This window comes from Monodelphis domestica, chromosome 2 (genome assembly GCF_027887165.1).
Source record: "Monodelphis domestica isolate mMonDom1 chromosome 2, mMonDom1.pri, whole genome shotgun sequence".
Lineage (NCBI taxonomy): Eukaryota > Metazoa > Chordata > Mammalia > Didelphimorphia > Didelphidae > Monodelphis > Monodelphis domestica.
Window position 1 is genome coordinate 399,740,717 of NC_077228.1, and position 27,763 is coordinate 399,768,479.

At 35.2% G+C, this 27,763-nt stretch overlaps 1 protein-coding gene across 1 annotated transcript; it reads left to right on the forward strand.

The window, feature by feature from the left end:
• Positions 1 to 2,742: 2,742 nt before the first annotated feature.
• C2H6orf58 (chromosome 2 C6orf58 homolog) lies at positions 2,743 to 21,719 on the forward strand. The gene is made up of 6 exons (XM_007484526.3): positions 2,743 to 3,046; positions 7,655 to 7,738; positions 11,390 to 11,574; positions 13,633 to 13,733; positions 17,407 to 17,645; positions 21,185 to 21,719. The coding sequence occupies exons 1-6, from the start codon at positions 2,743 to 2,745 to the stop codon at positions 21,346 to 21,348; spliced, it is 1,077 nt and encodes a 358-aa protein (XP_007484588.3). The 3' UTR covers positions 21,349 to 21,719.
• The last annotated feature ends 6,044 nt before the right edge of the window (positions 21,720 to 27,763 follow it).

The following is a 27,763-nucleotide window of genomic DNA, read 5'->3' on the forward strand; positions in this document are numbered from 1 at the left end:
TCTTATTCTCAGGAGATATATTCTTAAGTAAACAAGAAATATAGCCAATTACAAATGATAACATATATCTTTTGATTACTTGGTACTAAAAAAGGTTCTACATAGACAAAATTAATGCACAAAGAAAAAGAAGTAGTTAAATGGGAAAGAAACCCTTTGTATCAAATGTATCTAATAAACAGTTTGGTATCTCAGATAGAAAACCCCTCTCTCTCTCCCTCTCTCCCTTCCCTCCCCCACCCCCCCCTCTCTGTATTTCTCTCTTTCTCTGTCTCTCTGTCTCTCTCTCTCTCTCTCTGTCTCTCTCTCTCTCTGTCTTCCTTCTCTTTGTCTTTCTTTCTCTGTGTCTCTGTGTCCTTGTCTCTCCCTCCCTTCCCTATCCATCCCTCCTCTCTGTTTTCTTTCTTTCTTTCTTTCTTTCTTTCTTTCTTTCTTTCTTTCTTTCTTCTTTCTTCTTCTTTCTTTCTTTCTTTCTTTCTTTCTTTCTTTCTTTCTTTCCTTCTTTCCTTCCTTCCTTCCTTCCTTCCTCCTTCCTTCCTTCCTTCCTTCCTTCCTTCTTCCTTCCTTCCTTCCTTCCTTCTTCTTTCTTTCTTTCTTTCTTTCTTTCTTTCTTTCTTTCTTTCTTTCTTTCTTTCTTTCTTTCTTTCTTTCTTCTTTCTTTCTTTCTTTCTTTCTTTCTTTCTTTCTTTCTTTCTTTCTTTCTTTCTTTCTTTCTTTCTTTCTTTCTTCTTTGTCTCTGCCTTTCTCTTTCATATGTATAACTATGGCCATTCTCCAATAAGTGTTGAAAGGATATGAACAAATAATTCTCAAAAAGAATTGTGGAGTATTCACAACATACTCCAAATTATTAATAATAAAGAAAATAAAAATCAACACAACTGTGATGCCTACAATTACCAGCCTTTCTCCCGATCTCCATTCTCATATCTCCAACTACCTGTACAAGATCACTAACACTTCAAACTCATCATGTTAAAAATTGAATTCATCATTTTCCTAAATCTCCCGTTCCCTCCAATTTCTCTGTTTCTATTTGGCACCAATCATCCAGGCTCAAACCCTTAGAGTCATCTTTGCCCTCTTCTCCCCACATAATATGTCAAGTGTTACCAATTCAAATTCCATTCTCTTTTTCCATCTTTTCCTCTCAAAGTAGCTCAGAATCTCATGACCTCTTGCCTGAACTATTATAATAGCTTTCTGAGATATCTCTCTGTCACCAATGTTTCTTCTTTCCAATTCAACCCTAACCAAAATACTCTCCCCTTATATAATAAAAGCTAATATTTACATAACATTTTAAAGTTTCCCTTATTTGATGTTCCCAATAATCATGCCAGATACTATTATCCCCAAACTGCATATGAGAAAAATGAAGCCATCAGAGTTTAAATGATGCTCAGAATCACAGAGTTAACAAATGTGTGAGGTAATTTTTAAATGTAGGTCTTTCAAACTTCAAGTTCAGGATTCTGTCTGCTATACCATCTAGCTAATTCCTACTGTTAGGGATACATTGCTTAATTTTCAAAAACTTACAGTTATTCTCTATTACCTGTAAAATAAAATTCATGCTCTTTAGCTTGGAATTGAAAACTTTCTACAAATTGATTCCAACCTATTTTTTTCTGGTCCTCCCCCCCCCCCTCACTTTTGTGTCATGGTTATTATGGCCAAACTCAGCTCTTCTTTAATCTCATTCTATACTTTCTTGCTTCAATGCTTTTGAGCATATCCTAGCTATACATTCAAGGCATGCTCTTCCTCACTTCCTACTGAAATCCACTTCTTTCAAGGCCCAGTTGTGAGACCTCTTTCTCTGTTAACTCTTCCTTGATTTCTCCTTTAAATTCTCCTAGACTATTTTGTCCAGACCTCTCCTTTTCCCTATCCCATTCTATCTCACCTGCATATCACCAAGTTGTAGTGTTCTATGAATAATAATTCCCCACAGTAACTTTGTAACCTCCTTGAAGAGCTTTTGAGTCTTCAAGGCTCCCTCCAGTGGCCTCTGTAGGCTATAATATACAATGCATGAAAGAAGGTAAAGGGAAAAAATATATTGTAAATCTATAACTTTTCATCATTGTTATCTCCAACACATATAGAATGCCTTGAGCAGAGCAAGTCTTAAATAATGCTCGCTCAATAAATAAATGATACCCTTTGTTCCCACTAATAAGACATTTTCCAATTACTGCATAGTCCAGAGGTACTTCTGGGAAAAAATCCAGTGAAATACTAATTCTATTCATGGTCATAGCTGCCACCTTTTGCGGGTTCATCTTATACTACTATGCCAAAGCCCTCTATACATTGAGTACACAAAATAAATGAGTTTTTCCAATTATTTTAAAGAGGAAAAAATGAATTTAAAAGCAAAAAATACTTTAAGGAAAAATGCAAAAGAGTAATTTTACTCAAAAACACTGCTGCTAGCATGCTTTTTTTCTGTGATTAGAAAACTGGTTTCTTCATGTGCTCTTTCCCAGGTGAGTAAAATATAATGTATATTCTAAATTATTTGGTAATAACTACATTTTAAATATCTTGGCTTTTGAAAACAGTTTCTGGAGCATAATTGTATGCTCTTTCTCCCTACCCTAGTATTTCTAGCATATTAATGGAGTTAATAATAATAAATGACATCTGATTGGTTGATAGGGAAAGGTTATCATCACTTCCTTATCCATCCTTATATAAACCTCCTACCAGGTTTAACAAATCCAGTCTCCAGAGATGATGCTCTTGCTACCTTCCCTGCTTTGTGCCTTAGCTGGCTATGTTTCTGCTTTTTCAGTAGAAACTTCAAATTCCAAGGATCTTTATCCTCCACTTTGGGAAGAAATTCCTGGCCAGCTCAGTGACTATACTGCAGTGAATGGAGTATATGTCATTGATGCATGGCTATATCCTACAAGAATGAGCTTATACAAAATCCTAATTACATCAACAAAGAAATATTTTGAAAGATTTTCACAAAATAATGAAAAAAACATTTTATTTGGACTACCTCTACAACATGGATGGCAATTTAAAACAGGTAGGAATAATCTTATTTAGTAGCTGAATGATTCTAATGTAACTATGAAATAACAAGAGGTAAGAAACTTAATGGGTTATGACGTTGATTCATTGTCATCAACAGTGAAGATTGATGAAGACTGAATGTTAATAACATGTGAGAGGTTATGAGAACTGCTGAGGATACAACAAGTGCTAGATCTGAGGAGAGTTCACCAGGTTTAAATACTGACTCAGTTACATATTGCCTATATAACTTTTAGCCCTTAGTTTCATCATTTGTAAAATTAAGGGTTTCCATTAGGCATACTCTGTAGTGCCTTCTAATCTAAATACAAAGCTGCAGAATCATTTATTTCCTTATCTAAATACAAGAGGCCTTATAGAAAATGGTCTCTGGGTGACCTTCTAGTAATCAATTTATTATGGAGAAACAGCAATAACTTTTATTCATGGCTTGTAGTCTTTATAAAGTGCTTCATCTACAATCTCATTTGATCCTCACCACCAGTCCGTGAATCAGGAAATGCAAGTTTTATTATTACCATCTTAAAGATGAGGTAAGCAAATCCTAAGTTTGCCATCCCTTATACTCTCAGCTATAATACACTGCCTACCAGAGCATTTCAGTCATATTAGAAGATAAGAAATGGTTATACAATGTAAAATTAGACAAATTTACCAAAATAAAAATACAAAAACATAAGGCAGCATCTGTTCACCAAAAAGAGTCCTTCTTGACATCAGAGAAGGGAGTGACAATGGAAAATAGATGTATTCAAAGGAGATGTTATGGAAAACATCAAGAAGCTAGGTCTTGAAGAAAGATCTAGGTCTTAGATAAGGGAAAATAAATTGTGGAAAGGATCCCAGGCAGGAACTAAGGACAGAATGAAGAAGAATTTTCAGGAATAGTTAACAGATTAGTTTGTCAGGGCATGCTGATTTGTATAAGGATGGCAGTGAGAGTTTAATTTGTAGAATAAAGAATGGCATTATGGAGGCTCCTAAGTGTCCTTCAAAGGAATCTGACTATCAAATAGTACTGTGGGATAGATTTGATTTCAAAGAATCTGTTTTTTTTTTAGTCCATTATTCTCACCAACTACCTGGAAAATCTTGAGAAAGTCATAAAAGTTCTCTGAAACTCTGTTTCCCCCTCTATAAATGAAGTGATTGGACTGGATGACCTCTAAGGTCTAGATCAATTCACAATCCCATAATTCTGTAAGTAATTGAAAGCCAGTGAAAAATTCTGAGTGGGGAAATGACACAAAGACAAATTATAGGTATGCATTGCAAGGAGTGGAGAGTAATAAAAGGGGAATTAGAGAGGGAAGATTTCTGCTTGAATAAATTTTCAGTTTATTAAGCAATATACTCTGTGCATTGATAAATTTAGTCATTTGGTTCAAGGCCCCCAAACTATTAAGAGTCTGACCCTATGCTCATTTTCTTTCTCAAGTCCTCATACTTGCACTTAGAGTTTTTGCTACATATATGACCAAAGTCATTCTTGTAGATGTCATATTTTTTTCAGTGCATAAGCCATTCTCTAGGACAAAAAAAGCATGGCTTTTGAAATTGTTATTGATGGACTGCTACTCCTTGGCATGGCCTCTTCTTCCTTTTCTCTCTCTTACCCACATTTTTCTTTCTTTCCTTAGTATAATGTAATATTATACCTAGAGTCAGAACTGTGTTCTAATCTTAGCTTTAAAACTAACTATTGGTATAACCTTCAAGTCCCTTAATCTTGCTGATCCTCATTTTTTTTCATCTATAAGTGAGGGGATTAGTCACCTGAAACTAACCCAATAGCTTTAAATCTAGAAAAGTCTTTGGAAATCATCTAAGATCTTAGAGATCACCCAGCTTATCTTTTTTAAATTTATTTTTATTTTTTCAGCTTATCTTTTTAGAGATATGAACATTCAAGTTTAGTGAGGTTAAGGAATTTGAGCAACGTCTTATTCAGTTCAAGCAGTTTTATAAAATGAATACTATGTAAACATGTCTCTGAGATATTTTCTGGAGATTAAAAAAATATATAAACAATCTATATTCTTACATTCTGCTGAGAGAAACATTGTGTAAATAGACAAGTCAGTGTATACAGGATCTTTAAAGAACAGGACAAAGACAGCTAACAACTTTGATGTCCAGGAAAGGTGGTAAATAGAACTTTAATATCATAGATTTGGAGCTGAAAGGGATCTTAGAAGTTGCTGTGTCCAACTTTCTCTTTTTACAAATGAGGAAACTTGAGGTGAGCCTTAAAGAAAGCCAGGTCACAACTAGTAAATAGCAGATTTATTGATCTCTTGCATCCCTACCAGCACTAATGTATTTTAAGTCTGTGAGTCTTCCTATCTCTACCCTTAGTTTCTTTTCTATTCATCTGCTCTTTTTCTCTCACATTCTTTCTCTTTGTCGTGTACCCAGAAGCACTCATTAGGTTGATTTATTACATAGGACTAGAAGAACACAGACCTGTAATCTTAGTGATTAGTCAAGTGCTTCAGAACTTCTACTTGGCTATTCTAAATTTATAGGAAATGTTACTATTTACCTCTCAATGGGTTAGAATAAGTGAATCAGAATCTAATCCAGAGTTGTAATAGTCATAAATCAATATCCTATAAAACAGAAATTCAAAGAGAAGGCCCATTATGATCATATGAAACGAAGGAATATAACTTATGGAGCACCTCTCCCCATATAACATGTTAGCCAAATCAATATTAACTTTGTCTTCTATTTATCTTGTCAAACTAAAAATGATACTCATTTTCAAATAATCATTTTGACTACCTGGGGATATTTGTTGTATGTTCATAGATCAAAAATATATTTTTCAGTCTTTACGCAGATATGTTTTAGACTGCAGCCAGCACTGTGACACTGAAAAATTAATGAGATAAATGGTATAGGGCAAGTTTGAGTGCTACAACATTGGCAATTCTCTATAATAAGTTCTCATTTCTCATTCTTTAAAAAGTAACCTCCCACCTCTTCATTAATTTAATTAAAATTATTGAGGACATCAGCTACATAAAAAGAATTCCATTAGCAAATCATTATAGTTGTGTTTATGCTACTACAGTATTTATAATATATAAAAATATTGATAATACTAAATTAGACCTGAAGACCATTTTAAAGTTTACCCTTTTACAAATCCCTGTCTACCAGAACTATAACTGGAATTTTGTCCCAGGGAAAATTACTGTGTAAAGGTGCTTCTAGGAAGGAATATTGAAAAGACTATTAGGGGAGTTCAATGGAAAGAATGCTAAACTTTATGAGTATGAATTGGGATGGTTGCAAAGATATTATAATATTTGAACTCTAGCATGGGACTGGAGTTCAAATCTCACATCTGCCATTTACTATTTATATGACCTTGCACAAAGTCACTTTATTTTTCTGGTTCTTAGTTTCTTCATTTAACTTCTCCTTAGGAGAAGTCAGGGTGAAGGGTGGGCAAGCAAGGCAGAGAAGAAGAAAGAGCCTTGAGTTCCTATGAATGCCTCTTTAGGATTTATCTTTCCCTGAAAGCTTTGTCCCCCATAAATGTCTAAATTTTCCTTGAAGAAGAAGAGGTAAGTAAATGGAGGTCTACTCTTGCTTAGCTACTTTGAGTCATGGCACCAGAGGTAACTCTTCTGGAACAGTTAGTACCTTCTTGTGTGCCTCCAAGAGAGTGAAAATTTCAACAACCATAACCTCTTACCTCTCCAATGGAATGAGAGTTACATTTTCTCATTTCTTTTTTTCCGGGGCAATATTTGAGTATTATAGCAACACGGGCTTTACTTTGGATTTTTTCTTTCTATTTATATAATTATCTCACTCTAGATTGGATCCTGTAAATTTTCCCATGCTTCTCTACATTGTTCATATTTATCATGTCCCTTTCTCTCTTTTTATATGTCCACTAACCTAATTCCAATCCTTGCCATCTTTTTACCCATTCTATGCCTTCTTCTCTAGTAGACAGTCTCCTCTATCATAATCCTTAATTTTTCCCTTTCTAGGGGCTGTTTACTTACTGCCTAGAAGGAGGTTCATTTCTCCACCACTATCAAAAAACCCTTACTTCATCTCTTCACCCCTACTAGCTATTATCCCAAACATCACTTTTGTGGCTAAACTTTTTGAGATAACCATTTATTCGATGCCTCCACTGCTTTTCATCTTACGCTTTTAACTCTTTATAGTTCCTTCTTTCTAATAATTCCTTTTCTGTTTTCTTTGCCAGAACTTTATCCATGTCACATCCACTAACTGTGGAGCTCCTTGAAGACTAACTATATCCCGGGCCATCTCTCCTCCCTCCACACTATTTTATTTGAAGATCTCATTGGTTTCCATGATTTCAATTAGCATCCCTGCAGAGAGATGACTGTCAAAACTACTTGTCTAGCCTCACACATTTCCCACTGCTTATTTTTTACCTCTTTGACCTCTTATATTAAACATATCCAGATTGAAATAATTGTATTTTCCCTCAAAACTCTTGCCTTTTGCTAATTTCTTTAAAAATACCCCTAAAGGATTAGGATTACTCTTTCCAGTCATCCAAGCACATAACTTAAGTACTATTTATTCTTCTTGTTTCCAGGCAGATTAGCTGACCCTACCAAAGCAACTGACTGTGGAAGAGAGGGAGAACCTATGTGCATTTCTGTGGACAGCTGGTGGGCCCGTAAGTACATTTTAAGACTTTTTTTTTTTTAAGCATCAATTCCGTTTAGAATCTAAATGGAAAAAAGTTACCATATTTAAAAAAAAAATTCTTTTCTGGGTACATATGGCTATGTTACAGCACCATCTTGTGGCCATCACACCAGATTCTCAGTTATGACAGTTGACAATAAGTATAACTTGAGATTTGTTTTTCTAACAGTAGAATTTTCTTTCTTTTTCTTGACCAACCAGTCCAAAGAACGTCTAAAGGTAACAAGACATAATTTGAAGCTCCTCAACATTGTAAATGAAACATGTGACCAGGAGAAAAGCATTTTGGCTTTTCAATTTAAAGCTAGTCAAGAAATATTTATTAAGAACAATGCGGGGGGTGGGGGGGAGGGCTAGATTGCTCAGTAGGTAGAGAACCAGACATTTCTTATTTCTGTAGCTCTGGGCAAGTCACTTAACCCCAATTACCTAGCCCTTACTTCACTTCAGAAGTGATACTTGGAACTGATACTTTGTATTGATTCTAAGAGAGAAAGCAAATTTTTTTTTAAGAAAGAACAATAATAGTATGTACATGTAGAGCTCTTTAAAGTTAGCAAAGAACTTTATAAATCTTATCTCATATTTGGCACCTACAAGGCATTGCTTTAACTGCTTAAAAAGAAACAATATTTGAGATTTTAAAAAGAAACAATGTAATAGTCCCTGACCTTAAAAAAAGCTTACAAGCTATGGTCTAGATATAGGGATATGAGCTGTAGTGTCCACACAGATAACTATAATATAACTATAACTATAATATAAGGTAGACAATGATGAGGGCAAGAGAGCAAATGGGACAAGTGCCCTAGGGAAGTTTGAGAAAGAAGAGAAAGGAGGGAAGAGATGGTCCCTACAATACGCCTTGTAGGAAAATAAGTATTCTGAAAGACAGAGATGAAGGAGAGGAAGGAGGTACATTCCATGAGGATAATGCCAAAAAAAAACCCAGTAGATATCAAGGAGCATGAGAAGCAAAAAAGAGGCATGATTTACAAATTAAAAATTTATTGGTTTTAGTAGAATTCAGGGGTCAGAAATCTAATTATAAGGAGCCAGAGAGTGGTAGAAAGAAAGTGAAGGTAATGAATAAGATATATATATATATATATAATATTATTTTGAGGAATTTAATAGTCAAAATGACTGAATAGTCAATGACTGAATAATAAAAATGATTGAATAGTAAAAATGACTGAAAAACTCTTCCAAAAAAGATTCAAGTGATAAAATGAGACTAGAGTATGGGTGATAGAACAGAGAATAGTTTTAAGAAGAATGAGACAGATATGGAAGACCAATAAAAAGATTGTTTTGCTTGACTGTGCATATTTATTCTAAAGAATTTGCTTTCTTTTTTCCTCTACTGTGGCAGGTGATAGGAAAGAAAAACAGATTCATATTCAATTTAAAAATAAAATTTAACTTTAAAAGGACCTTATATTCTTGGGGATGGTTTAGTTGTGAATAATAAAATCCAAGAGATGTTTTTGTAAGTTGCTATGATCAGAATAAAGCTATATGTCATGGGAAATGAAAAGAACGATTTAGGAGTCAAGGATGTTGGAAGGAACACTATTAAATACATATATGCATACATACATACAAAGTGTGAGTTTGTGTATACTCAAGCCTGCAATTAGTAGTTATGTTGGAGAGAGACTATGAGTCAAGTGCTGAATTCCTTGAGAAAGAAAGGAACGTACCCTGAAGGTCAATAGTTTATAACAACTAGGAATGAATTCTCCAAATCAGTGATGGTGAACCTTTTAGAGACCAAGTGCCCAAACTGCAACCCTCACACCTCATGTGAACCCCCTTACCTTATCCCAGAAAGGGGAGGGAAAAAGTTCTCCCATTAGGCTGCTGGGCAGAGGGGCAGGTGATGTGAGAAATGTCCTCAGGCACACCTGAGGAGGGGGAAGGGTTGCATAGATATGATGTAAGAGGTATAATCTGTAACAACTAGTGGGGAACAAGGAGTATACCCACTCTTCCTCCTGGCCTTGTCTGCTGAGGGACATGAAAAGGCAATAAGCACCAGAAGAGTATCTTTTTAGGACACCCAGGTTTCTGTGAGCACAAGAAAAGAACTTGAAAATGAAAGATTATTTCTTAAAGACCAAGTGAGGATTCCAAAGGATACAAAAGAGAGGGATAGCAGATAAGGAAAGGAACTGGAGAGCTTTGGATTGAGCTGGTAAGTATGAGGATACTGAAATAACAGCGAAATGGGTTGTTTACTTTAGGAAGCTGAAAGTTTAAATCATGGATTTAAAGGACCAGGAGATACAGGTTTGTTAGCCATGAAACTGAGAAAGAAGAGGTTTGGGTGTTTTATCTTAAGAGGATCTTTGATGATGCCTCAGAAAATTGTTCTTCAAACACCAAGTAGTTAAAAGTAGAAATTTAAGCCAAAGGTCTAATCCCTCAGAGGCCAGATTGAATTCTCATTCCATACAAGCTCAGTATTTTATTTAGACCTCTAAGATAAATTGGGGTGAGGTATACTCAAAAGATATTCCACCCAGAGAATATATATATATATACATATATATGTATATATATGTATATATATATATATATCTCCATAGGACATACTCAGTTCTGTATCAGGTCTGAGTTTTGAGGCCCTGGTCTTTTTGGCATTTAGTCTAAAAGGATTAGTCATGGCCATAGGTCTTTGGTCTTTTAGGTCTTTGCCATTGTTGCCTTAGGTTCCAGTTATTCAAAAGCTACTCCTGGTGATACTCTAGGCATAAAAATGTTTAAGGGTATAGAAGAGGCTAGTGACTATAAGAATGAGGAATAAATATTATAATATATTATATGTATAATATATTATAAAAATTATAGAGAAAGATCCAGTAAAGGAGAGACTGAATGGAAGCAGTTGGAAATAATCCCAAATGGAATCCTTTTGAGATTAGGAATTCAGTAAGAGGAGAAAATTTTGGAAGAAATAAATATAATACAAATTGTTTTAATATATTTTTGGTGGAATTAGCAAATCTAAGTGGAAATATAGACATATAGAAATATTGGGCTAGAATTACATAGTTTTTTAATGTATAATCTAATTTCCTTTATTTCAGAAATAAAAAAAAAATTGAATATGTTGAGTTTCCTGGTTTATAATATTGGATCATTATTGCTGTTTTATTATTAGTAATTATCCAATAGCATAGTTTCACTACTACATAGTTATGTTTGCTAAATTCACCTATAGTTTTCCATAAGACCTTCATTATATGGTATATAATTAGAATTTGAACCCCAGAACTCTCTCTTCTAGCATGCCACTTTCGTTATCATGTTATGTCCTTAAGTTTTGGAGATAAAGTTTAATGTGACCCTACCCCTAACTCTCTTTTCTGACTACCGTGGCTGGAAAAGCTTGCTTTACTCAGGTTTTTACTTTTGTTCTTGTATTTTTTCTTCAAGTGATTATTAACAAATCTTATAAAATAGAATACTTGGAGTTGATAATTGAATACTAATTTATTAATAATAATAATAATAATTGAATATTAATTTAAGTTTTGCAATAGTTAACTCTTTGATATTGTATCAATAGCAATAACATTAATTTTAATAACATTCAGCATTATTTCCACAGGTGCGAATTACTATCTTTGTGCACTACCCTTCCTTGCTGCAGTTGAAGCTGGAATAATAGAGGTCCCTACAAACCAAGTGATACTTTCACCCCCACTAAAGGACCAGAAATATTTTTGTTATGATGTTGCTTCTTGTCAGTCATTCCTCCCAAATGTTATGGCAAAATGGAATACGTTTTATCAGGTTTAAATTTTTTTTTAATATTACACTTAGGTTAAGGTGTTATAGTTCTTTCTTACTTTTGAGATATTTCTTTTTCTTTTTTATCTTAAAATTTTTATTTAATTAATTTAGAATATTTTTCCATGGTTACATGATTCATGATATTTCTCTCCTCTCCTCCACCTACCTCCCATAGCCAATGCACAATTCCACTGGGTTTTACATGTGTCATGGATCAAGACCTATTTCCATATTATTAATATTTGCATTAGGGTGATCATTTAGAATTTACATGCCAGATCTTATCTCCTTCAACTCATGTGATCAAGCAGTTGTTTTTCTTCTGTGTTTCTACTCCCACGGTTCTTCCTCTGAATGTGGTTAGCATTCTTTCTCATAAGTCCCTCAGAATTGTCCTGGATCATTGCTTTGCTGCCAGTAGAGAAGTCCATTACATTCAATTGTGCCACTGTGTATCAGTCTCTGTGTATAAGGTTCTCCTGGTTCTGCTCCCTTCACTCTGCATCAGTTCCTAGAGGTCTTTCCACTTTACATGGAATTCCTCCAGTTCATTATTCCTTTGAGCACAATAGTATCCCATCAACAACATATAGCACCATTTCTTCAGCCATTTCCCAATTGAAGGGTATCCCTTCATTTTCCAGTTTTGTTTTGTTTTGTTTTGTTTTTTGCCACCACAAAGACCGTGTCTATAAATACTTTTGTACAAGTCTTTTTACTTATGATCTCTTTGGGGTACAAACCCAGCAGTGCTATGGCTGGATCAAAGGGCAGATAGTCTTTTAGCACCCTTTGGGTATAGTTCCAAATTGCCCTCCAGAATGGTTGGATCAATTCACAACTCCACCAGCAATGCATTAATGTCCTAACTTTGCCAAATTCCCTCCAATATTCATTACTTTCCATTGCTGTCAAGTTAGCCAATCAGCTAGGTGTGAGGTGGTACCTCAGAGATATTTTTCTTGCTGGTTTCAAATTATACAGGAATAAAATGACATCTTTATAAAGGAGTGTAGAATCCCTGTCTTCTGAGTGATACCATATTGTCACATGCTTTGCTTGGGCTCTTGAACAATTCAATAGTCTTCATCAATTCCTAACCTGCTTTTGAGGAACCAGACAACCATCATGATTCTTTACCCTCAACCACATTAAAGATGCACTTTAGTTATGAAGTTAACAAATATAGCTGCATAATGGGATATTCTGGATAACTCGATATTCTGGTTAACTTGGTGCCCAATTACTGTGATATGTAATCAGGGAATCTTCCCTAGCAGGGCAGAGTTGCTTATTCTAACTATTGTCATCAGAGATCCTATAGATGTTGGTTAAATTAATACGTGGCAGTCCAATCCAGACATGAAATATCCATAAAAAGGGTGTCAGGGTAGAAGTTAGAAATGGCCAATATTTGGTATTGAAGTAACAAGCTTATGTTTTGATAGATAGTCTGCTTCATTTTGATGTGATCAACATGAAATTATTTGTTCTTTTGTGTTTTATTCCTCATGAATTTTTAAAGAAAGTTTAAAAATAAGTGATTTTTTGGCAAAAAAAAATGTGATTTAATCTTGGACAACTTGAGGAGGCAAGTAATGAAGAAAATAAGCATTTATTAAGCACCATGATATTACTATATGCCAGGCACTATACTAAGTGCTTTATAAATACTATCTCATCTAATTCTCACAAATGCTCTGTAAAGATGTTGCTATTATTATCCTCCCCAACACCTTTTATAGTTGAGTAAACTGAAACAAACAGTTTAAGTGACTTGTTCAAGGTCATAGGACTAGCAAATGCCAGATTCAGGGTTTGCTTGGTTTTTTTTTTTTTTCTGACTTCAGGCCCATAGATGACTTTATCCACAGTGCCATCTAGCTGCCTTGAGAAACAAGACATACTAAATTTTGGAAACTGTCCTTAATTCGTTTCTTCCAGATGCATTTACCCTAAAAAAGTGTTTTCCTCTCATTTTAAATCCTATGTCCTGCTGATCTTTCTTGCTTCCTCATTTTTGCTTAAATATTAAAATAATTTTCTCCCTCCTCAAAGCGAATGAAAGAACCTTCTGAAAGCTTGGAAGACTTGCTGAAATACTTATGGGATGTACATGATGCAACCATTGACGTGATTGCAGAAAATTTAGGTGATGGGTAAGAATTAATCCATTTTTACTGAAATCCATGATGCCTAAGAAAAGTTTTAATCTTATCCTATTTCACTTTTCTGGAGAGTCTTCCATAAATGACCATTTATTATTTCATCACCATTTGGAGAATAGAGTTGTTAACATTTCTATGACAAAATAGCATCACTAACACTAAGTAGAAATACTACATTTGGACTCTGGCAACTTAGTCCCTGAAGAAATGACCATAACAGTAAAGACAAAGATGGTGATACAGGTAGACCAGACCAAAAAGAGATAGAAGAAACCTCTCTGGGAAATAATATGCTTCTGAAAGCACGAACAGGCTAAGACTTCATATATCTGAACGAGTAAAAGATTTGAATGATTGGAAAATTAGTGTGGATTGTATTACCATCAAAAAAAGGTGACCAAAAAAAGTGACCAAGAGAGGATATCACAAATTATTGTCACAACCTGTATTGCTTAGCTCTTATCACTCCTCTACCTTGAAACCTATTCTGAGTATTCATTTTAAGAAAGAAGTTAAGGGATTTTTAGAAAAAGAATTCAAAACAGAATATTATAATTAGGTCTATAGCTCTAGAGCAGTGATGGGGAACCTTTTAGAGATGAGTGCCATAACTGCACCCTCACACCACATGTGAGCCCCCCACCCTATCCCAGATAAGGAGGGAGGAAGCACTCCAATTGGGCTGTGGGACAGAGGGGTGGGTGATGAGAGAAATGCCCTCAGGTGCATGTGGAGAGGGGAGAGGTAAAGGTCCCTCTGGCACATGTGCCATTGATTCTCCAACATGGCTAGGGTATGCTGCCTCTCTTTATACTGTAGAACAGTGATGGTAAACCTTTAGTGGAATGGGTGATGTCCTCAGGTGCCTGTGGAGAGCAGAAGGGGAGCACCCCAGTCTCACCTCCTTCTGGCTTCCTAGTAGCGAACTCTGGTGAACTCTGTACTGGGGTGATTAGTGCATGTGCCCACAAAGAAGGTTCTGGGTGCCTCCCTGGCATGTGTGCCATAGGTTTGCCACTATGGCTCTGGTGCTAAAAGGGACCTTTGTGGTCATGTAGTCCAATATTACCATTTAATTTTTTCATTATCAATATTTAAAGATTAATTGATTTTGCCTTTTTTCTTTGAAACTTCATGTTCTATGAACTATTGCACAAATGGATAAAATGACCAACTTTTACAGATAAATAAAAGCGTTAGAATACAAACTCATCTTTTGTGGTTTCACAAACAGCATCCTTAATAATGGCAAACAGAACAGCAGATATGTACTTTACTCTGTTCTAGGAATCTTAGCATTTTAAAGATGAGAAAATTGAGTCACAGAAAGGTTGTGACTTTCCCAAGGTCATACAGAGTAAATGGTAAAACTGGGATTCAAACTCAGTCCTCTGATTTCAAGTATCATATTCTGTCCCATTGCATGCTGACTCAGTTCAGAAAACACAGGAATGTCATGGGATAAAGTTGGCTTCTAAGTAAAGCTACGTGGAATTCCCTGAGTGAAGTAATTTTCAAATTTATAGTGTCTGAGATTACGAGTGATCACAAGTGATGCATGGTATTGTTCCTAAAATGGAAAGTAAGAATTAAAAAGGGAGAGAGAGAACATTATACACAGCAAGAGAAAAACCATTTGAAAAATATTTTGTGTATATCTTCCTCCAGAGAAAGAGCTAATAAATAATAGATACATAATAAATCAACCCTCTCTGTAAAGAGAGCTGTTTTTTAAAAAGAGATTTAAATGGCAGCTAGGTAACACAGTGCATAGAATGCCAGACCTGGAGTTGGGAGGTCCTAGGTTCAAATCTGTCCTCAGACACTTCCTATTTGTGTGACCTTGGGCAAGTCTCTTGACTCCAACTGCCTAGCCTGTGCCACTTTTCTGCCTTGGAACTAATACCTAGTACTGATTTTAAGACAGAAGCTAAGGGTTTTAAAACACAATAAAACAAACCTGAGATTTCCTTGGTATAAGGAATCCCCTCTACAAATGTAATTTGTCTTCTTGCTTTGCAATTTATACTGAGTTGTCTGGAACATCTAAAGCAGTGATAGTGAACCTATGACATAAATGCCAAAGATGGTATGCAGAGCCCTCTCTGTCAGCACTCAGCCACCCTCCCTCCCCATTCTACCCCACCCATGAGTTCATTATTAGAAAGACAGAGGGACTCTGGTGGAACTGCTTCCCTCCCCATCTCCACTGAGCCTGATGACATTTTTCACATCCAGTCCCTCTGCCCAGCAGCCAATGGGAGTACACAGGGGGTAAGGTGGGGAGCTCACAGGTGGCCTAGCTGGAGGGGAGCAGAGCACTTGGGCTACTCCCCTCCCTCTCTCTACATTTGCTGAGGACATTCCTCACTTAACCTACCCCTCCTCCCAGCAGCCCAATGGAACCACTTCCTTCTTCCTCTATGTGAGATAACTGTGGGGTTCAGGAAATGCCTGGAACTTGGTATGGAGGAAGGGCATGGTAAGTGGTCTCTGGGTGGGGTGGGCATGATACTCAGTCTGGGAGGTGAGGCAGGGCACTCCTCTCTAAATGGTTCACCATCACTGGTCTAGAATTTAAGTGACTAGTCAGGAGTCACACAGCTAGTGTGTCAGAGATCAAATTTCAATGCAGGGAAATTTTAAAGTCAGAAAATGAGGAAGTTTGTGATTCAGTACCTCAAAATCCTTGCATAAAAGGGGTTAAATTAGTAAGAAAGGAGATGAGGTTTTCTGTTAAGATGAGGTTAATTAAAAAAAACATGGAAAGGTCTACATAAAATTATGAAAAGAAAATGAACAGAACCAAGAGAACCTTATAGGGGATGATCAGTAGATTGAAAACTAGGCTTAGAGAGGGAGGTCTGCATTCAACTCTGGCCTTAGACATTTCCTAACTTTGATCCTGGGCAAGTCACCTGTTCCTTGCCTAGCCCTTTCCACTCTTTTGCCTTGGATCTAATAAATGGGATTGATGCTAAAATGGAAAGTAAGGGCTATTTTTTTTAATATAAGAGAACATTATACACCACAAGAGAAATATTGTTTGAAGAATTACGTGTGTCTACTTCCAGAAAAAAGAACTGATAAATACAAATAAGTAAGACATAGTTTTTATATATACAAATATCTTTTTTGTCATATTATGCCTTCTCTAATGGGAGGAGGAGAAGGAGGGAGGAAGTTACCTGAGAATTTTAATGTGACAAACAAATGAATATATATACATATATATTATTTTAAAGAGTAAACTGAGACTGAGAATAGAATTTGAGGTTTCATAGGGTTGGAAGAAATTAGCATAAGGAGTGTGCTTAAAAATCAAGACATTAAAAAAATCTTGTGTTAAGATGAAGACCCAGGTAAGTTTACATAGAAGAGCATATTTTTTTATTGGGCCTTGTTATCAGAGGTCTATACCAATAATGTGAAGTGTCTGCTCAAAAGCTTAAGAAAGAAATGTTCCTATTTGAACCATCCCCCAAAATGGGGGCTAAAAGGGAGGATTGCTTTTTAAATAACATCAAAGAAATGGTGGGAATGAAATCACAATAAATACTTAGTAAAATGGGAGGAAAAAACAAATCATAGTTTGGGAAAACGAGAGAAGATAGGTGTTTAAGTCTCTAATTCCAAATGATAACTTTTTACTGTTTTCTTTTAGATATAAAATTTTCCCCAAACCAGAAGCAGATTTTGCAAAAAGTTGGGTAACTGCTGTGCATTACATTGCGGCAATGCTCTTTGAAACATCCTTGAACAAAACTTATGAATTCCAGAAGACTCTGCCCCCAAGAATGCTTCAGGAAAATGACAAGGCCCCCTTGATTAAGGATTTTACAGCTTCCCAGAATAAAATTGTGTATTATCTTGGTTTTCTAGACAAAGTGGATACCTTTTCAAGTAAGTAGTGGGAGCATAAATGTCATGGATTCTTCTACTTAAGTCTCACTTTGATTTTTCATCCTGGCTTGAAAGTGACAAAAGAGTGTCCAGTGCTATGTTGGCCATTCCCTAGAGCTGACTAGCAAGGTTCTAACAAGCCACAAAGGCTTCAGATTATGGACCTGGAGGCAGATTTTGGGTCTGGCATCTGAGAGTCTGCGTAAGTAGAAAGAACCTCATCACCAATAGGTTGGTAAACAAATATTGGTGGTTTTTGTCTTATTCATGAAGGTTAACTACTAAATCATGGGAATGGGAGTGGGAAAGTGATCGGTAAAGATGGAGGTAGTGATAATGAAAAAAAATATTACTGACACTTTCAATAATTGGAGCATAAGGTCCGTATGTGTAGGGAGTATAGAGAAGCTGAGTGGCACAGGCTTGGGGGTAGAAAATGAGATTTGGAATCAGAGCACATAAGTTCAACTCCTGGCTCTTCCCTCTTACAATCTGTGGTATCTGGGATAAGTTGATCAAGTTCTCCAAGCCTGAGCTTACAAATCTGTAATATGAAATCATTTCTATCTCTGATTCAATGATATTCTATTCATTATAGATAGAAACTCTTCACTCAGACAAATTAGTCCATTTTAAAGGGCTCCAGGAAAGGAAAGCAGGCAGCTAAATGACACAGTGAATAGAACACTTGGCCTGGACTCATAAAGAACTCAGCTTCCAGAGTTCAAATCTGGTCTGAGTCACTTACTAGCCATGTGATTCTAGGCAAGTCATTTACCTTGTTTGCCTCAATTTCCTCATCTGTAAAATGAGCTGGAGAGGAAAATGTCAAACAATCCAGTATCTTTGCCAAGAAATCCCCCAAGGGCATCATGAAGATTTGGAAACAACTGAAAAATGACTGAACAGCAAGCAAAAGGAAAGGAAATCCTACAAATTTAAATCTGCTCTATACTTGTTCTTCAATTTTTTTCTTAAAATGAAAAGAAGAATTAGACAGTCTCTCCTACTTATTTAGTTTTCTGCCATTTAATAGCAAAATCTATTCTAAATGAGAGTTTTTTTTATGGTAAATTAGAAATAAATGCAAAGACCCAAAACTTATGGATTTCTAATGAAATTTATAAAAAAGATAGTATTTTGAATATTCTAGATAGACACAGAGAGGTGACCTAATTCATAGAACACTGGGCCTGGAGTCAGGAAGACCTGAGTTTGAACTGAGCTTCAAATTGATATATATATATATTTTTTTATTTATTTTGATATACAAAATAAATTAAAATAAATATATATGTGTATATATAATTCTTCATTTTGAGTCTGCATTACCTAGAAACGAGTGATTATTAGGTGTGTGATCTTGGGCACATCACTTAATCTGCCTGCCTCAGTTTCCTCATCTATAAAATGAGGCATTTAATGTATTTTTCTTTTTAGTTATGTTGTAATTCAAGTAACAAGAACAGTAGTATCCAAACCTTAAACTGGACACACTCTCCCTCAAATTCACAACTATTTAGAATGAAGAGGAAGACAGTGGGCACAAATTTACAGACCAGTGTTATTGAGGCATAATTTGATAAGGAACACAAGTGACCAAAGCAACTCATAACCCCAGAACTACAAGGCCTCTGTGTTGACATGCTTTCATTATTTGTGTAAGGTCTATCCAGTTTTCAATAAAGTTAAATTAGAAATGGAAATAAGGAGCCCCAGACAGAGAGAGAAATAGAGAGAAATGTAAATGGGAAGTTAGAGATATAAATGAAGCATTCTACCCTTTGGAAAGAAGGTAAGGAAAAAGCCAGCAAAGACAATTAACTTGCCCAAAAACATAAATTGTTTGGAAATAGGAATCATATGTAGCTAGCAGGAAAATATAACAAAGTTGAAGCTACACAGCTCTGAGCCAGAAAGAATTGTCAAACAGAAGAGATTAAACCTCCTCTGCTTCTTGATTCAGAGAGCATAAACCTCAATGATGAGGGTGTGACAAAGCAGAGAATTCTTTTTAATTTTATGTTAAAGATCTCTGGCCTTTCTGAGAGAGCCCCAAAGTACTCTATCTGAAAAGAGAATGATAAGTTCAAGTAAGGGCCAGCTAGGTAGCACAGCGGATAGGGCACCATGATTAGAATCAGGAAAACTTACCTTTATGAGTTTAAATCTTTTCTTTGGTACTTACTGTACTTACTAGCTGTGTAACCCTGGGCAAGTCACTTAACTCTGTGTACCTCAATTTCTCATCTGTAAAATGAGCCTGAGAAGAAAATAACAATCTTTGTCAGGAAAACTCCAAAGTCCCAAAAAGTCAGACACAACTGAAATGCTTGAACAAAAGCTACAGCTACAGCAGCCAATAAAACTAGAGACTAGTGGTGATAGAAACTGCAGCTGCTTACTGAAGACCAAGCCCAGGGATTTTATCAGTCTGGCCTGAGATACCATATTCTCCAATGAGCATACTAGGGGACCAAGCACCCTGCCTGGTATAATCCAATTTTAGCCATGCCAACTGAAGTCATACCTCAGCAAATGAGCACTATGCACAGTGTAAGTGAGCATTGTATTGGCCTAAACAGCAGAAATGCCAGGAACTTCAAGGAGAAAATTCATCCAAGCTACTCATCCATCTGAAACATCATGGCTTGTGAGATGCCAACCAAGCCATGGAGCCAACTCTTCTCTTTCTGATGATGGTGCTCCATGATAAACTTCTTAAGGGCTCTCCAGAGAGAGAGAAAGGACATGGAAGCCCTATAGTTCTGCAGTTATGAGTTGTCTTTGCTACTTGTGTTCCCTACCTATGTGTTAGTAATATCAGATTAACAGCAGAACCCTGTTAATTAAGATTTGATGATGATAAGACTTAAAACTCACAAGTTATTAAGTGGTTAACAAAAGCAAATTTATTTTTGACCTAATACAGCAAGGATATAAAATAAGAAAACAGTGATACTTAGCTTCTCTGGACACAGCCCTCCTCATCCTGACATATAAATGTATTTGATCAGAAGGACAGGATGTTGTGACTCATAGCATCTTCAGACATTTATCAAGCAATAGGAGAACTTTGGATATGGTGGATGGTACTATTTATGCTCTATAGGTGATTAGGCAGCTGTACCCATAGAGTCAAGGGCTAATCAGGTGATAGAGACAGATTTTCCCCCTCTTGGGGAAAAACTAAGCTTTGTTGTGGAAAACAATGGATGTTGTTCCTAGTGTATGCCTATCCTTCAAAGGTCTTCATTGGTTATATGTTGTAGTATGTTCCCATGTCCTATGTGCTTTTTCACTTCTTTTCCATAATCAGTAGTCAAAATTTTTTCACTGAAAGAAGAGCCTTCCAAAAAGTTTTATATAAATAAAAATAAACAATGAATATACAAGAATAAATAAATTAAAAGAAATTAGCATCTTCAAAATCAGATTATATCTGAACTTTTAATATTGATGCTAAAATCAATTTAATCTAAAATATATATTTTAAGTAATTCATGAATTTTACATTTCCATCTCTTTTTTTCCCCCAGATCAGAAATCTTTGACTCTCTTCAGAATTTTAATGAAGTCTCAAAAATTAAGGAAACTAGTAAATGCTTTCTTGGAACGTATAATTAAAGACAAGAATTTGACTCCTCGGGAAATGGAGACATTTTTTCAAAAAGTTATTAGATCATCCAAATTCATTTCATAGGAAAAAGTTATTTCAGCAATGAGCTTGGACATCACTAAAAACTTCCTGTGTCATTTGGTGTTTTGGATTTAGATTTTTGTGGGGTATAATTTGGTTAATGATGTTTGTGCCTTCTTAATTGAATTAATGCTTCCATGCTTAATTATACCAATTAGTAATTCTTTTTTTCTCGTTTCTAGCTGATTAAAATGTCTAGCTAAAATACAAATGTGATTCTGGCATAATTGTGGTATAATTTAAAAGTAATAAATTATATCTTTCCTATAATCAATCTCCTTTTCCTTTTTTTGTTACCAAGAACTGTTTCCCACGGGATTTTGCAAATGTATATATTTGAGATGACCAAATTATAAACAGTTTAGGAGATTAAAATATAGACTTTCTTGAACTAGAAATAATTCTTAAATGTGATTAAATTATATTTGGACCTCTTTTCATATTTCATTTCATACCTATAATTAAATCTTTAAAAACTAGGAATTTAAGTGTCTCATCACTAGGAGCAGGAAGTAGTCTACCAATATTCATATTTTGCCCACTCCCAACCCCATCAATGACTTAACTTTTAATTTTTTGGGGGGGGAGAGTTTAATGGTAGAACACACACAAAAAGATTGGATATGAAACCATAACAATCTCAATTTTATATCACTTAGTGAACAAATTCCACACATAACTTTCAAAACTTTCCTACTTTTTCCACTGTTCATAAGTCCTCTGAAGACATAAATGATCATTGCACTGGTAAAAGTTAAGTCTTTCAAAGTTTTTCTTTATCATATTATTGGTCTTTGTATCATTGTTCTCCTAATTCTGCTTTATTATACTCTGTATCAGTTCATATTACCCACGATTCTCTGAAAACATCTCTTTAATGATTTCTTTAAATTATAATATAATATATCATTAATAATTAGCATTATTATACATTATAAATAATTAATAATGTAATTGTGTTACTAATAATTAATAGTGTTGTGGTATAATAATATTCCATTTCAGCTATTACACAGTTGACAACACCATTTTAGATACTAGTTCTCTTCTTTTTTCTTTAATCCCCCCCTTAAGGAGCAAGTTTTACATGTTTTACATGTTACAGGTTTTACACGTGATCTCCCTTCCCCAGCATTATCTTTCCTCTTAACATTCAACATATCCTTGCTTGCTTCTTTTGTGATTTGAATGTATTTCTATAGCAAACTGTGTAGAGGTGTGTCCAACCTTCGTATTTCAGATAAGAGGGATTCAGTTCAAATCTGTTTTCTTAAACCCTTCACTATGTTTATATATTCTTCTTTCAACTCATCCCAATTATGAGACATAGTAAGTTCTATGTCTTTCTCCCTCCTTTCTACACTAGTGTATTTTACTCTCTTCATTTGCCTCTTAAAACTCTCACCTATTTGTCTTCTGTTTTTAGCTATTATGTATATATACATATACACATATATAGATTTTCCTATTATACTCCCTTAATATCCTCTGAAAACTATAAAGTTCTGATGACACTTTTTTTCTTTACCCCTAGTGTAATGTTAGAACTTCATAATCTGACAGTTACTTAAAACTTTTCAAAAATACATTTCAAGATATATCTTGAGTCTTATGTTTACATTCGGAAGTTCTTCATCTCTAGTCGTTTATTTCTTTCCTTTGCCCTCAGAAAGACTATCCTTAGGTTCCCTTCATATTGGGGTTTGGTGCTTTAGAAACCATAGCATTTTATGAAAATACCATTTTTATTATTGCTGCTGTCAAATCTTCCGTTGTCATCAGTATTTTCACATTATTAAAGTCATATTTGGGATGAATAAGTGAACCCATTTCCACTTCTTTCATTGTCTTAGCAGCTAGTGGCAGTGCCATGCAGATTACCTTGCTGCTTTACGTAACAACACTAGAGGTATATAGTGAGAAACTTGTAACCTTTGCTCTCTATCAATGTAGTGATCTCCAAAATACTGTACTCCTGTTATTCATGCTATCTGTTTCCCAGGGCGTTACAAGGAGAATACTTTGTACTTAAAGGCAAATACATAAATGGCCCATTATCAGGATCTATGCCAAGTTTGGGAAGTGGGTAGTTGTGACTAAAGAAGGTGAGAAAAGAGATGTTGTTCAAGTCATCCTAATTTTTTTCCTTTTTTTCCACTCAGGCTCTAGCATTAATGTCAAATGCCATATGTGTTATACACTGAGTACATTAACAAAAATCCATCTGAAAATGCTAACATTTTTTAACAATCTTAGAACATGGATTTGAACTTTTGTTGCCATCTTATTTTATTTTTACATTACACAATAAATTCCAAAGGTAAAAAAAACAACAATGTACAACAACAGTCTAAGAAATGTAGACATTTTTACCTTGATTACTTAGTTCATAGATTAGGGTAATTATATTTCCTTAGATTCTGTGTTAATCATAAAAAGTAATTACTGCTGCTGTCAGCTGTTAAATATTGGACTAAGTATACTCAGACTATGGAAAAGAAGATTTTGACCTTTTCTTTGTTTTACTGAGTTTAAATTTTTCAATTGCTTTAGAGAAACTAAACAGAGAGCAAGTAGAATGATAGTTACAATGTCAGACAGGTTGACATGAAATAAAGTTTTCATGTTTTCATTTTCATTTTATCATTAGAATAACTTTTATGGATAAAGAACTGGGGAAATAATCTGGAGAGTTATGAACAGCTGGCAATGAATAATTATAACATTAGGCAAATCATATATTTTTAAGGAGATTTCAGTGAATTCAATTTGGGTGAAAATCCAAGAAAACCTCTGCCTAGTAACAGATCTTCCCCTTTTTAACTGGCAGCCAGTAAAAACTGCTACACAATAACTGATCAATCAACAAACATTTTTATTACCCATTATGTTCTAGGAACTACAAATGCAAAAATGGAATTGTTCCTTTGCCTAAAGAGCTTCTACTCTATTGGGGAGCAAACACAGGAATATACCTTTAGAGCTGAAAGTGACACTAAAGGCGAATCCAATCCCTTCATTTGTCAAATAAGGAAACTGAGGTACAGAAAGGTTAAATAACTTGTTCAGGGTCACATAGCTAATTAGTGTCTGAGACATGATTTGAACTTTAATCTTTCTGACTTCAAGTCCAGCCCTCTATCAATTTTGTCATCTGGCTGAGTCCCATAAGTATTCAGAGTTGGAAGAATGGTTGGGTGGGTGGAATAAACATTTACCAATTGCCTACTATATGCCAGTCATTGAGGTAAGCACTTGATGCATGTCTGTAAAACATGTAAAATAAATGAAAGATAATTTGGGAGAGAGGTCTGAGAACTCACAAAAGGCTGCACTTGACATTTGAACTGAGTTTTAAAGGAAATCAAGCATTCTAGGAGGAGGTGGAAATGAAGTGTATTCCTAGAATGAGGGACCACCTGTATAGACTTATAGCATAGACAGGGCATTAATCACTCATTCAAGAAGTAAATGGGAAACAGTTAGTTTTAGATTAACTTTCTAAGTTAAGATAAGTAATTTCCAACTAAAATCTATGCCAGCTAGAGGACACAATAAAAGTGGTACTAGATTCAGGGATCTTGAATTCAGATCTGACTTTACTATTTCATACTGCTATAATCTTAGACAAATCACTTTACCTCTCTTTGTGATTCATTTTCTTTCTTTGTAAAATGAAGAAGCTGAATTAGATGATTTTCAAAATACATTTTGATTCTTAAGACAGACTAGGGTTATATCCCTATCTTCTAATGGAACTTCCTATAAATTAGCCTCATAGACAACACTGGACATAAAATATTAATGTTTTTCATGATGCCACCCAAATCAGAAGAAGAAACTATTTCCTTTTCTCTTCCCCTCTTTATTACATTTATGCAATAATCCAAAGTATATATTAAATATAAAAAAAATTATCATAGATTAGCAACCTATCTCAGGTCCATTTCTATGTGAATTCCATTTATCTAAGTTAAGAAAAATGAACAAGAGTAATAATAATAATAGTTGATCTTTATATACCACTTAAATATGCTTAATGCCATTTTTTCTGCTAGGTCTTCTTGAAGACCTGATAAAATCCAATAATTAACTCCTCTTAGTTATCTAATAGGGATTTCATGGTTCAAACAAATGAGACAGAACTCAGGGGACATCACAATACAGTTTGACAAAGTGCTTTCCTAGAAACAATCCTGGAAAATGCATGGAAACCATTATGCAAATAAGGAAACAGAATCAGAGTTATTTTAGTGATTTGTCTGACATCACAATTGTAGTAAGTGACAAAATTATGACTTGAGCCTCCAAGTGTAATATTTTCTTTCCATCATTCTGTTTTACCTCTCATGAAGTATATTTGAATCTAGTTCATAATGAAACTTATTACACATGTCTAGCATGTTTTAATGCCTTAATTTAAGGAGAAATGTTAAGAATTTTTTAGAAGTTACTAGCTAAATTTCCTATATTTATATAGTATTTATTATATACCAAGCACTATTGCTGCAAGTTCAAGGCCAGCTTTGCTCATGGCTTTGGGGGTTCTTGGCTAGCTGTGACAACCAAGGCATAAATGAATGATGGAAGACAGCTATGTGTGTCAGCCTGGGGCAAAGCTTTGCATAGAACTGCTTTTCTAGGGGGCAGCTGGGTAGCTCCGTGAATTGAGAGTCAGGCCTAGAGACAGGAGGTCCTAGGTTCAAATCTGACCTCAGACACTTCCCAGCTGTGTGACCCTGGGCAAGTCACTTGACCCCCATTGCCTAGCCCTTACCACTCTTCTGCCTTGGAGCCAATTCACAGTATTGACTCCAAGATAGAAGATAAGGGTTTTAAAAAAACAACTGCTTTTCTACGCCTAGGGTTGGTTTTATTTTTATGCCCCAAGGATTACATACTTTTTTGGCACAGAGATACATTATTCAATATACATGTTCAAGTGCAGATAATTGGATAAGTGCTACATTAACTTTTAACAAATCATCTGATTAACATGCTGTGATCATTCTATATACTTATATTGTTACTATTGATTTTGATAGCATACAAAAAGCTTTTGCAAAAGATAAATGATTTTGTCACAGGCAGCGTGTTTAGAGGTCAGTTTTTCATTAACCTGTGAGGTGCTTAGACTTGCATATAATCAAAGAAAATAATTTGTTACTTTTAATAAAAATAGATGATAAATCAGAAGTTCTAGAAAAACAATCAACAAACATTGTGGCCAAGTTGAGGGATCAAAGGGGTAATAGAAACACAATTCAGTTTTAATATTAGGCTAATCTTTTTTCGGTGTTTCATGGGGAGTTTCCAAGATGGATTTTAGTTGGTAAATCGGGTGATTGATGTACTGGCTTAGGAGAATTTGTTCTGTGCATGGGAGTGGGGAATTTCTGAGCACAGCTTTGTTAGAATTTATATTCATAAGCAGAAGTTAACCCATGATAGTCTTTTAGGTTAAGTTTGTAAGTATGATTTTTTGGTGGTATTCTGGGGAAGGGGGGGGATAATGTGGAGCATTATTATTAATCCTGCAAGTATTTTGCTCTCATTTCATTTTTCATAAAGCAAGGGAGAGAACAATAATCATAGTAATTCCAATAGTAAGTGATGTTAGTGAGAGAGTCACACAGAGGGGAGCTAAGTGGGTGCCTCATCTTTTCTGGAGGCCACTTTGAAGCCCTAAGTTTCCACCTGTGACCGTGTCAGACAGTGTGAGTTTGACAGCCCCCAACACACTATGCTAAGTACTTTGCAATTTTTAATCTCATTTGATCCTGACAACAACCCAATGAAATAGGTTTACTATCTCCACTTTACAAGTGAAGAAACTGAGGCAAGCAAAGGTTAAGTAGCTCACTTAGGGTCACATAGCTGAGTCTGGATTTGAATTCACTTTTTCCTTAATCTAGTTTGGGTACTCCATTCACTCTGCTGCCTAGTTGCCTTAAAATGATAATTTTATGTTTGCCCTCATGACATAGAATTTTAGAGGCAAGAGTTATTAGAAATTATACTAACTCTCTCATTTTGTTAATTAAAAAAAGTAAGATCCAAAGATGCTAAATGATATATCCAAAGTTACAAAGGTAAAGAAAGCTTGGGTTAGAACCCCACTCCCCTGACTCCCAATCTTGCTAGTGCCCTTTTCAAAACACCATGTGGTCTCCTTAGACTTCAGAATAAAATTCCTTCTTCTTAGCCTCTGAAAATGTATATCAGTGCAAATATTCAATACATTTTAATGACTGAATCACTCTAAAGTTGCTTAGTATTGAGACAATACTGGTCCATTGGAAATGGCTATTGTATAGGAAATGGGAAAATTTATGTTCTAATCTGATGTTTAATGGATGTATTTTTGTAGACAAGAAGCAAAGTCTCTGGTGACTCGGTAACCTCTCCTACAATTTGT

Bases quoted from the DNA above. Each gene is read 5' to 3' on its own strand.
- C2H6orf58 (XM_007484526.3), top strand. From the start codon at position 2,743: ATGATGCTCTTGCTACCTTCCCTGCTTTGTGCCTTAGCTGGCTATGTT. The intron at 7,739-11,389 runs GTAAGTACATTT...TTATTTCCACAG, and splicing joins TGTGGACAGCTGGTGGGCCC to GTGCGAATTACTATCTTTGT. The intron at 17,646-21,184 runs GTAAGTAGTGGG...TTTTTCCCCCAG, and splicing joins CAAAGTGGATACCTTTTCAA to ATCAGAAATCTTTGACTCTC.